Here is an 11,502-nt window from a genome sequence, read left to right as displayed (position 1 = left end):
GAGTTTCACTCTTGTTACCCAGGCTGGAGTGCAATGGCGCGATCTCGGCTCACCGCAACCTCCGCCTCCCGGGTTCAGGCAATTCTCCTGCCTCAGCCTCCTGAGTCGCTGGGATTACAGGCACACGCCACCATGCCCAGCTAATTTTTTTTTTGTATTTTTAGTAGAGACGGGGTTTCACCATGTTGACCAGGATGGTCTCGAACTCTTGACCTCGTGATCCACCCGCCTCGGCCTCCCAAAGTGCTGGGATTACAGGCTTGAGCCACCGCGCCCGGCCCTTAATATACATTCTTAAAAGAGATTCCTTCTTCAGGTACTCTTTTCTTTCTCTTTCCCAATACAGGGAACATGCCATTTATCACACATCAAGATGGCAAAAATCCAAAAGTTTGACATCCTTTGTAGGCAAGGCTGTAGGAAACTGCACCCCTATATATTTCTGGTAGAAAGGAAAAACGATACCATTCCTATAAAGTGCAATTTGGCAATATCTACCAAAATCATATGTCTATCCTTTGCCTCATTTCTGGTAATGTTTTCTACCTGTACATACATAAGATGATGTATGTAAAGGTTATTCATCACAGCATTGATCAATTAATTAATTAAAAATAACTTGTGTCCTATAAGGATTAAATAAACTAAGGCATACCCTCACTATGGAATATTCTCTAGCTCTAAAAAGAGTGACTTTGAAAGACTGGATTTATATGGTAAGATGTCCAGCTGTCTTAGTCTGTTTTCTGTTGCTTATACTAGAATACCTGAAACTGGGTAATTTATAAAGGTAAGGAATTGATTTCTTATAGTTATGAAGGCCAAGAAGTCTAAGGTCAAGAGGCCACATCTAGTGAGACCCTTCTTGCTGGTGGAGACTTGCTAGAGTTCAGAGGCAGCACAGGATGTCACATGGCAAGGGAATCACCTTCCGAACATGCTAGTTCAGGTCTCTTGCTCTTCTCATAAAGTCACATGTTCTCTCCTGTGATAACCCATGAATCCATTAATTCATGAATGGATCAACTCTTCAGGGTTCTACCCTCATGATCCAATCACCTATTTAACCACCTCTCAATACTGCCACATTAAGGATTACGTTTCAACATGAGTTTTGTTTGTTTTCTTTTTTGAGACAGAGTTTTGCTCTTGTAGCCAGGCTGGAAGTGCAATGGCACTATCTCAGCTCACTGCAACCTTCACCTCCCAGGTTCAAGTGATTCTCCTGCCTCAGCCTCCCAAGTAGCTGCGATTACAGGCCCTGGCCACTAAGCCCAGCTACTTTTTTTTTTTTTTTTTTTTTTTTGAGATGGAGATTCCTTTGTTGCCCAGGTTGGAGTGCAGGGTGCGATCTCAGCTCACTGCAACCTCTGCCTCCCAGGTTCAAGCAATTGTTCTGCCTCAGTCTCCTGAGTAGCTGGGACTACAGGTGCGCACCACCACACCCAGCTAATTTTTGTATTTTTAGTAGAGACGGGGTTTCAACATGTTAGCCAGGATGGTCTCAATCTCTTGACCTCGTGATCTGCCCGCTTCAGCTCCCAAAGTTCTGGGATTACAGGCATGAGTCACCACACCCAGGCTTAATTTTTATATTTTTGGTAGAGGCAGGGTTTCACCATGCTGGCCAGGTTGATCTTGAACTCCTGACCTCAGGTGATCCACCAGCCTCAGCTTCCCAAAGTGCTGGGATTATAGGTGTAAGCCACTGCGCTTGGCCGTCAACATGAGTTTTGGAGAAGACAAATATTTCAAACCATAGTACCAGGAAAAGTGCAAAAGTAAACAAACAAAGGTAGAACAATCATATGGTGTGTTACTTTTGTGAAAGAAAGCAGAGGTAAAAATTCACATTTATTGGCCAGGCGTGGATTACAATCCCAGAACTTTGGGAGGCCGACGCGGGGGATCACAAGGTCAGGGGTTCGAGACCAGCCTGACCAACATGATGAAACATCGTCTCTACGAAAAATACAAAAATTACCCGGGCGTGGTGGCGCGGGCCTGTAATCCAGCTACTCAGGAGGCTGAGGCAGGACAATAGCTTGAACCCGGGAGGCGGAGGTTGCGGTGAGCCGAGATCGCGCCCTGCACTCCAGCCTGGGTGACAGGGTGAGACTACATCTCAAAAAAAATATTGCATTTATTAATATTTGTATTTGCAGAAATTCTACAAGGATACATGAGTATTGAATGTAATAACGTATAAACGCAGACGAGCATATAATCTTCCATTGAAATTGAGCGGTTTCTAGAATGAAAGGGGGATATTATTAATCATTACTCCAGGACAACAGAGGGAAAATGGCCTTGTACTGGACAAACTGGAATATCTGATCAACCATTATAAAGTGCACGGAGTGGGAAGAGGAATGGGGACTTTTTTTTTTTTTTTTTTTTTTTTGAGACGGAGTCTCGCTCTTGTTACCCAGGCTGGAGTGCAATGGCGCGATCTCGGCTCACCGCAACCTCCGCCTCCTGGGTTCAGGCAATTCTCCTGCCTCAGCCTCCTGAGTAGCTGGGATTACAGGCACACACCACCATGCCCAGCTAATTTTTTGTATTTTTAGTAGAGACGGGGTTTCACCATGTTGACCAGGATGGTCTCGATCTCTTGATCTCGTGATCCACCCGCCTCGGCCTCCCAAAGTGCTGGGATTACAGGCTTGAGCCACCGCGCCCGGCCTGGGACTTTTTAATTGTATTTCTAAAAAGTATCGTCTGTGGCTAATTGGAAACAAAACTCGTTCTTTACCACAGCCAGTTTAAGCGATGCCTGAAAGACCGAGGGACGGTAAACCACAGGCATCAGACACGGAACTTTGCGAAAATGCAGTCGTTTTATGTACCGGGTACTTACTGGAGTTACACCAGTGACTCACTCCTGGAGTTCATCAGCCAATCCAAAGTCCGAGCGTGAGCGCCAGAGCCTGTAGGAGCTGCCTGGGCGGCCCTCAGACCTGAGGAGTGGAGTTCCGCGTCACTCAACCCTGGGGGCGGAGCTAGTTCAGGCTCCCACACCCGGCGCTCTGGCCCACACAGACGCTACTCTGTAGCATCTCAGGCTCCCTCTGGCTGAACTCTGGAGGACCACACTCGCTTTCTTTTTGCCTGCCAGAGGCCCCGCATCCACCGCTGAGCTGGGAGAAAGATGGCGGCAGCCGTGCGGCAGGATTTGGCCCAGCTCATGAATTCGAGCGGCTCTCATAAAGATCTGGCGGGCAAGTGAGTATTTCCCAGGAGCATGAGAGTACAGAGGTGGGGAAAGAAAGCCACAGCCTTAATCTCTTTAGGTTGACCACGGCTCTCGGGCATGAAGCTAGGAGCCGGCCTGACGACGAAGGGGGCGGGCCTGAGATCGGCTAGGGAAGCAAATGTTGGGAGAAGCAGAAAGCTCGAGGCCGTAGACTTGGGATGACTGTCAGCTTGTTCAGTTCTTGATAGAATCCTTCTGGTCCCTTAGGATTTTGGAAGAGCGGTCTGAGAGACGACTGCTACCCTGGTCTTAGCCTTCCCTGATAGCCCTTACCATCGCTGGCCGGCCTCACACCGAATCTGGTCTCTCTTTGGACCTTCCTCCTCCTTTTTTGATTCAGAAAAATTTATATTCTGGGGCCTTGATGCTGCGTTTTTCGGGGAGATGGCTTCTTGGGGCTGGCGGAGGCTGAGGAGGTATGACCGCTGTCACGTCGTCCAGACCGCTCAGACCATCTTCTGTGGGTTCTTGTGTTTCGGGTATTTTCTCCGCCAGCAACTCTGAAGGCACATAGTCGGAATGTACTCATATCGTGGGTCAGGATGTCTAGAGTAGTGACGTTTGCAGGAATCTGAATTTTGTCGAAATTTATATAGAATGCTTAGGTCCACTCCAAGTTAAAATGTGTGACATGTGCCTGTTCTGCAAGCAGTTGTTCAACGGTGTTAATTAAGCATAGGTAGGTAGATGTATATTGTTCCTTTTCTCTTTGTAGATGTCACAGCACTGCTCTTTTGTAACGAACCTGCTTTCTGTTTAAAAGTATGCCTCTTTAGACCGGATGCGGTGGCTCACGCCTGTAATCCCAGCACTTTGAGAGGCTGAGGTGGGAGGATCATTTGAAGCCAGGAGTTTCAGACCAGCCTGGGCAACATAGTGAGACTCCATCTCCATAAATAAAGAAATAAATAAGTAAATAAAGTATGTCTCTCAAGTTGATCTTAATAGCTACATCCTCAGAGCTGAAATAACTTTGATCTATATTAATGGGATACACTTGCTCTAACCTGGTCGTTGAAATTATGACTGTTTTAAGTAGGCTGGGCTGCCTTTTCTCTAGTGGTGAATGTCACCTGCTTTTATCAGTGGAAAATTCAGCTGTATATTTTGGGCTTAACTGATTTATGCTGCATTTTCCCACTCAGGAAAATGAAGCTAATAATAGGACTTATTCTTGTCTGAGATTATCTGAGGATAAGATGAGTATGTGTATGCATATATACTTACCACACTTAATGTCACCTAGAACAGCACCTGACGTATAGAAAGTACCATAAGATTGTTGTTGTTACTATTATTAAGCTGTCAGTATAATACATATTCACTTGTTGTATGGGTTGGAAATAAGTTAAATATGTCTTCATGGCCCAATCCTTTTTGCTTGTAATTTTATAAATATGGGTGAAAGTAAAACCAGCTAATATTTTTTCCCATGCTTCCTTTACTTTTTATTTTGTAAAAGAAAAATAAGTCCATTAGTTACCAGAAGAAATAGAGCTTTTCAAGTATTTGCAGAATTCTGAAACTTAAGTATTTACTTCTTCAGGTCTGAATTGGAGATAACAGTAGTACTTATAGGGTGCTTCAGTTATCTATTGCTTTGTAAAAACCAAAAACTTACCAGTGTAAAACAACTATGATTTCTCAGGATTCTGTGGATGGACTGGGCAGCTTTGCTGGGCTCATTCATGCAGATATAGTAAGCTGGCACCTCACCTGGGGCTGGACTCACATGTATATCTTGCTTTTGACTGGATCTCTCTCTCTCTCTGCATATAGTCTTTCTATTCAGTAGTTTAGCTTGGGCTCTCTTATGTGGCTATGAGTGAAAATTGGAAAATCGCAAGACCTCTTAAGGATAGCCTAGGAAGTCTCACGTCATTTCTCTAGTACTGGTCAAAGTAAATCAGAAAGCCAGCCCAGATTCAAGGGGAGGGGAAATGGAGCCTACTATTACCTCTTTAGTGGCAAAGTTACATTGCAAAGGAGCCTGGACAGAAGGAGACGGATTCATTGGAGGCCATTTCTGTAGCAGTCTATCATATGGTGTTATTGTGAAGATTAAGTGAAATAATGTGCTTGATAACTGATAGCCAGTGCACTGTTAGCCAGTAACTTCTTCAGAGCTGCTTTTTGAGAAAAGTCTTGGCCTTGCCTGCAGTTCCTATCTGGGCAAGAATGTATCAGGATATTTATCCTTGTAACAACATCAGTTCTACCAGCTATGTGTTTTAAGAGAAATACCCTTGAAACGTATGTATTAGTGTTTTTTTTTTAAACTTTATTTCTTCTTAGATGTACTTTTAATGAAGGTTTTTGGTTTTCTTTAGAAGCTGAGTAGCAAAGGATTCCATATTAAAGAATAATGGAGTATATTGGTTTCTAAAACATTGATACTGTGTGTTCCCAGCAATTGGGATATCTATAACAATAGTTGTTCAATAGATGTGGTTGAATTAATGAATAGCTAGAAAGGGGCAGAACTTGTATTTGAACCTAGGTTCATTTACTCTAAAATGCTCATTTTAAACCTACCAGACTATGCTTGTTTTTCTTGTTAAAAACTCAATTGGAAGTACTTTTCCATAACTATGAAGTAACACAGCTGTCTAAAGTTTATGTAAGAAATCAGCCAGAGAAAAAGCATTTTCACCCATTTTATTGGCTGTTTTTGTTCCTATTATGCATTGTGTTTGTTGTGTCACATAAAGCTTTAGAACAGGAGAGTCACAACGGAGGAAAGACTATATTGGAAGGGGTCTTTGAGGATAGAGAATCCGATAACTCATATTCTGATTCTCAATTTGTTGTCCCAAGCAGTAGTTTTAGTGGTTTTCATCTCTAGAGTAAAAGTTGATAACATCTAGAGTTTGACTGTTCGAACCATATTACTTACATTTAAAAATCCTTAACAAGTAGGAGTGGGTGATAATATTTACATTATAATAAGAGAAAAGCGTCTGGGCAGGATGGCTCATGCCTGTAATCCCAGCACTTTGGAAGGCCCAGGTGGGCGGATCACCTGAGGTTGGGAGTTTGAGATCAGCCTGACCAACATGGAGATACCCTGTCCCTACTAAAAAAAATACAAACTTAGCCAAGCATGGTGGCGCATGCCTGTAATCCCAGCTACTCAGGAGGCTGTGGCAGGAGAATTGCTTGAACTTGGGAGACGGAGGTTGCAGTGAGCTGACTGCACTGCACTCCAGCCTGGTGACAGAGCGAGATTCTGTCTCAAAAAACAAAACAAAACAAAACAACAACAACAAAAAAACTAAAACAAAAAACCCCCCCAAAATACTGAGTTGAATTACCTTGCTCTGAGGTCACACAGCTAATGGTGAACCTAGAAAACAGCCCATGTCTGCTTGCCTACGAGCCCTTAACTCTAAACAAACACGTCTACCTTTCTGGCCTTATGTTATTTTCACCAAAAAAAATTGGCCACATTTCAGATAGCGTAGAATGTCCATCTTCCTACTGTTTTTGTCTAGAATGCCTGTCTTCCTACTGTTACTAAGTTGAAATACTTGGAATGTTTTAAAGATCAACCTCATCCAATGGTTTATCTCTTCAAAAAATTATATTAGCATTTACCTGTTTTTAAGATTTTGTCTTTAATTTTGTGCAGCTTCATTATGGTATATCTGTGGATTTGTTTTTACTTCTCTATGTCAGTTACCATTCGCTGTGAAATAAACCCCAAAACTTAGGGCTTAAAACAAGAGTCATTTATTTAGCTCATAATTCTGTAGGTTGGTAGTTTGGATTAGGACCAGCTGTATGGTTCTTTTCTACTCCACATGGTCTTGGTTCCACATGGGCTCCTACATGGGTCTGTAGGTAGCTGCCGGCCAGGCCAGGTAGGCAGCTCTGCTTCTGTAGATTGGCTGGCTTGTTGGCTGGGACAATATATTTGACTGGGTTACATATCTCATTAGCCAGTAAGTTACCCTGGGCCTGTTCATATGACAACAGCAGGATTCCAAAAGACAAATACATACAAGGCCTCTTGAGGTCCAGGTTCAGAACTGGACCCCAGGTTCAGAACCCCAGATTCAAGGGCTAGGGAAATAAACTCTACCTTTTGATATGAAGAGCTACAGAGTCCTCTTGTAAAGGGACATGTGTACTGGGAGTGAAATTATTGTGGCCATTTTTTGTATGTACTCTGTCACATTATCCTGGTTAAGCTTCACTGGGTTTCCTGAATCAGTTGATTAAATTGTTTCATCAGTCCTAAGATGTCTTCAGCTATATCCCTTTATTTTAGAGACAAGATCTTGCCCTGTTGTCCTGGCTTGAGTGCAGTAGAGGAATCACTGCTCACTGCAGACTTAACATGATTGGCTCAAGCAATCTTCTCGCGTTAACCCCCTGAGTAGCTGGGACTATAGGCACATGACACCGTGCCTGGCTAATTTAAAAACTTTTTTTTTTTTTTTTTTTTGGTAGAAATGGGGTCTCCCTGTGTTGCCCAGGCAGGTCTCAAACTCCTGGGCTCAAGGGATTCTCCTGCCTCAGCCTACAAAAGTGTTGGGATTACAGGTGTGAGCTACTGTGCCTGGCCTTTATCTCTTCAAATGTTGGCTCTGCCCCATTCTGTTTCTCTTCTAGGCTCCAGTGACATCCCTGTCAGGCCCACTCACTGTAACCTCTAGGTCTCTTACTCTATCTTCTCCAATTGAGTGCTTTATTCTGGATTAGTTCTTCAGACCTACATTTTAGTTTATCACTTCTTCAGCTGTGTCTGATCTGCTGTTAAGTACTCCATTGAGTTTCTAAGTTTGGTTATAGTATTTTTTAGCTCTGTAAATTCTGGTGTTTTTTTTTCCAGTGATACTTTTTATGGCTCCCAGTTTGTTGCTGAAACTTTAAAGCTTGTCTTTATCTCCGTGAACATAGTAAACATAATCGTATTTTGGGGCAGGGCACGGTGGCTCACACCTGTAGTCCCAGCACTTTGGGAGGCCAAGGTGGGCAGATCATGAGGTCAGGAGTTCAAGACCAGCCTAGTCAATATGGCAAACCCCCATCTCTATAAAAATGCAAAAAAAAAAAAAAAAAAAAAAAAAGAAAAATTAGCTGGGCGTGGTGGAGTACGCCTGTAATCCTAGTTACTCAGAAGGCTGAGGCAGGAGAATTGCTTCAACCTGGGAGGCGGAGGTTGCAGTGAGCCAAGATCGTGCCACTGCACTCTAGCCTTGGTGACAGAGCAAGACTACGTCTCAAAAATAAAAATTGTATCTTGGTCTTTCAGTTAATATCTGAAGTCATTGGTTGTTGCTATTGTCTGTTGCTTTTGTTGATTGTAGAGAGAAATTTCATTACCTGAGGGAGCTAACAGTGTAGAACCAAGGTTTCAGAATTTTTTTGGTTTACCTAAGTGGTCTTGGAATAGAATTTGTAACCTTACTTCCAAAGTGTGTGTTTCCTCCTTTGGCAGATATGGAATTTCCATTCCCATTTGTTCAGCTCTGTTAGTCCGCCAGCTTGCTTCTCAGTACTTCCAGCAGATTTGCAGTGAGCCCACCTTCTCCTCCCTACAAGAAGTGCCACTCTACCTCTCAGCTATCTTTCCACAGTCAGCAAATGCCTTCAGACAGAATATATAGTTTATCTTATTCTCCCTGTTTTCTCTTTCTTTTTAGGATTTTATGCAATTAAATTTTTTTTCATTTCTTTCAGCTTTTTATGTTGGCTTTTTTTTGTGAGGGAGAATTGGTCCAGTCATCTAGTTCACCATTACTGTAAGTGAAAGATCTATTAATAACTGCCTTTACCACCCATTGTGATTTTTTTTTTTTTTTTTGAGATGGAGTCTTGCTCTGTCCCCCCAGCAGGAGTGCAGTGGTGCCATCTCGGCCCACTGCAACCTCCACCTCCCGAGCTCAAGTGATTCTTCTGCTTCAGCCTCCCAAGTAGTTTGGACTACAGCAGCGCACCACCATGCCCGGCTAATTTTTTGTATTTTTTTAGTAGAGACAGGTCTCTGCTTGATCTCCTGACCTCGTGGTCTGCCCCGCTCAGTCTCCCACAGTGTTGGGATTACAGGTGTGAGCCACTGCGCCCAGCCCAAATTTTAAGGAAGAAAATACTTGGTACTTATCACATTCTCAATATCAGTCACAGTTGTTCTCTTTTATACTGAGTACTCATATAAAAAGCTATTATTATCTATGAAGCCTTCTTTGACAAATCTAGTCCCTTTGGTTTTACTCTCACTGTCACCGGCTGAGTACAGTGGTGCAATCTTGGCTCACTGCAGCCTCCACCTCCCGGGCTAAGTGATTCTTCTGCCTCAGCCTCCCAAGTAGCTGGGACTTACAGGGGCGCACCATCATGCCTGGCTAATTTTTGTATTTTTAGTGGAGATGGGGTTTCTTCATGTTGGCCAGGCCAGTCGTGAACTCCTGGCCTCAAGTGATTGCCTTCCTCAGCCACTCAAAGTGCTGGGATTACAGGTGTGAGCCACTTCACCTGGCCTTACTCTCTTTTGAATTAATATATTGCTTCTTCATTTGTCATATTGCTTATATTGTTCAGTTTTGTTGTAACTTTTGTTTGTTTTTGTATTATTGTAATTTAATCCTTTTTTTTTTTTTTTTTTTTTTTTTTTTTGAGACAGTTTCACTCTGTCACCCAGGCTGAAGTGCAGCGGTGGGATCTTAGCTCACTGCAACCTCTGCCTACCAGGTTCAGGCTATTCTCGTGCCTCAGCCTCCTGAGTAGCTGGGATTACAGATGCATGCCACCATGACTGGCTAATTTTTGTATTTTTAGTAGAGATGGGGTTTCACCATGCTGGCCAGGCTGGTCTCAAACTCCTGACCTCAAGTGATCTGCCCACTTCAGCCTCCCAAAGTGCTGGGATTACAGACATGAGTCACTGTGCCTGGCCATATTGTAATTTAATACTTGATATATTACTTAACATTTTATTTTTATTTATTTATTTTTTAATTTAGAGATGGAGTCTTGCTGTGTTGCCCAGGCTAGAGTGCAGTGGTGCGATCTTGGCTCACTGCAACCTCTGCCTTCCGGGTTCAAGTAATTCTCCTGCCTCAGCCTCCTGAGTAGCTGGGACCACAGGTACATGTCACACCCCCAGCTAATTTTTTATAGTTTTTGTAGAGACAGGGTTTCAGTGTGTTAGCCAGGATGTCTTGATCTCCTGACCTCGTGATCCACCCGCCTTGGCCTCCCAAAGTGCTGGGATTGCAGGTGTGAGCCACCGCGCATCACCTCAACTTTTTATTTTTTATTTATTTATTTTTTGAGACAGAGTTTCACTCTTGTTACCCAGGCTGGAGTGCAATGGCGCGATCTCGGCTCACCGCAGCCTCCGCCTCCTAGGTTCAGGCAATTCTCCTGCCTCAGCCTCCTGAGTAGCTGGGATTACAGGCACGCGCCACCATGCCCAGCTAATTTTTTGTATTTTTAGTAGAGACGGGGTTTCACCATGTTGACCAGGATGGTCTCGATCTCTTGACCTCGTGATCCACCCGCCTCGGCCTCCCAAAGTGCTGGGATTACAGGCGTGAGCCACCACGCCCGGCCCCTCAACTTTTTATTTTTAATCATCCCCTTTATTTTCTCAGCCATAAGATCTTCAAAGACTAACATCATTTAAAAACTTTTTAATATCATACACAGAATCTTATATAGCATCTTAAAATGCCTAAGGACTCACTGAATTAGCACTTTGGTATGATTTTATATTACAGTATTACATTTCTACTTAAGTTCCAGGTTTAAAACAGGTTTGTTAGTTATTGTTTATTATTTTTGTGAAAAAGTAATCTCTGTTCTTAGATACTAGAATTTACGTATTAGAGAAGAAATGAGGCAGCATGTAGCCACAGTGCTGTACCTCACTTTCTTTTTTTTTTTTTTGAGACAGGCTCTTGCTCTGTCCAGGTGCACGCCACCACACTTGGTTGATTTTTGTATTATTATTTTTATTTTAAAAATTTTGGCCGGGCACGGTGGCTCAAGCCTGTAATCCCAGCACTTTGGGAGGCCGAGGCGGGTGGATCACGAGGTCAAGAGATCGAGACCATCCTGGTCAACATGGTGAAACCCCGTCTCTACTAAAACTACAAAAAATTAGCTGGGCATGGTGGCACGTGCCTGTAATCCCAGCTACTCAGGAGGCTGAGGCAGGAGAATTGCCTGAACCCAGGAGGCGGAGGTTGCGGTGAGCCGAGATCGCGCCATTGCACTCCAGTCTGGGTAACAAGAGC

General features: G+C 43.5%; 1 protein-coding gene and 1 long non-coding RNA gene across 4 annotated transcripts in view; one reads left to right on the top strand and one right to left on the bottom strand.

Moving 5' to 3' along the window:
* Positions 1–242: 242 nt before the first annotated feature.
* Positions 243–11,502, bottom strand: part of LOC116524459 — a 13,287-nt gene continuing 2,027 nt past the window's right edge. The window contains exons 2-3 of the long non-coding RNA XR_004257334.1: positions 7,186–7,189; positions 243–280 (exon numbers count right to left, since the gene is read on the bottom strand). This is a non-coding gene — a long non-coding RNA (uncharacterized LOC116524459). The remainder of the gene's footprint in view (positions 281–7,185; positions 7,190–11,502) is intronic.
* Positions 2,992–11,502, top strand: part of COPS4 (COP9 signalosome subunit 4) — a 43,101-nt gene continuing 34,590 nt past the window's right edge. For 2 of the 3 annotated variants that reach the window (XM_032239741.1, XM_032239739.1), the window contains exon 1: positions 2,992–3,225. In XM_032239741.1, coding sequence (XP_032095632.1) covers positions 3,152–3,225 — 74 coding nt within the window. In that variant the 5' untranslated portion in view covers positions 2,992–3,151. Of the gene's footprint in view, positions 3,226–3,655; positions 3,793–11,502 lie in introns of those variants that run through there. The other variant, XM_032239740.1, reaches the window with a different exon arrangement.

The sequence above is a fragment of the Sapajus apella genome, unplaced genomic scaffold (genome assembly GCF_009761245.1).
Source record: "Sapajus apella isolate SASKATOON/1434 unplaced genomic scaffold, GSC_monkey_1.0 scaffold45, whole genome shotgun sequence".
NCBI classification, from domain to species: Eukaryota; Metazoa; Chordata; class Mammalia; order Primates; family Cebidae; genus Sapajus; species Sapajus apella.
The sequence above is the reverse complement of the archived record's forward strand: the minus strand, read 5'-3'. Positions and strand labels throughout refer to the sequence as shown.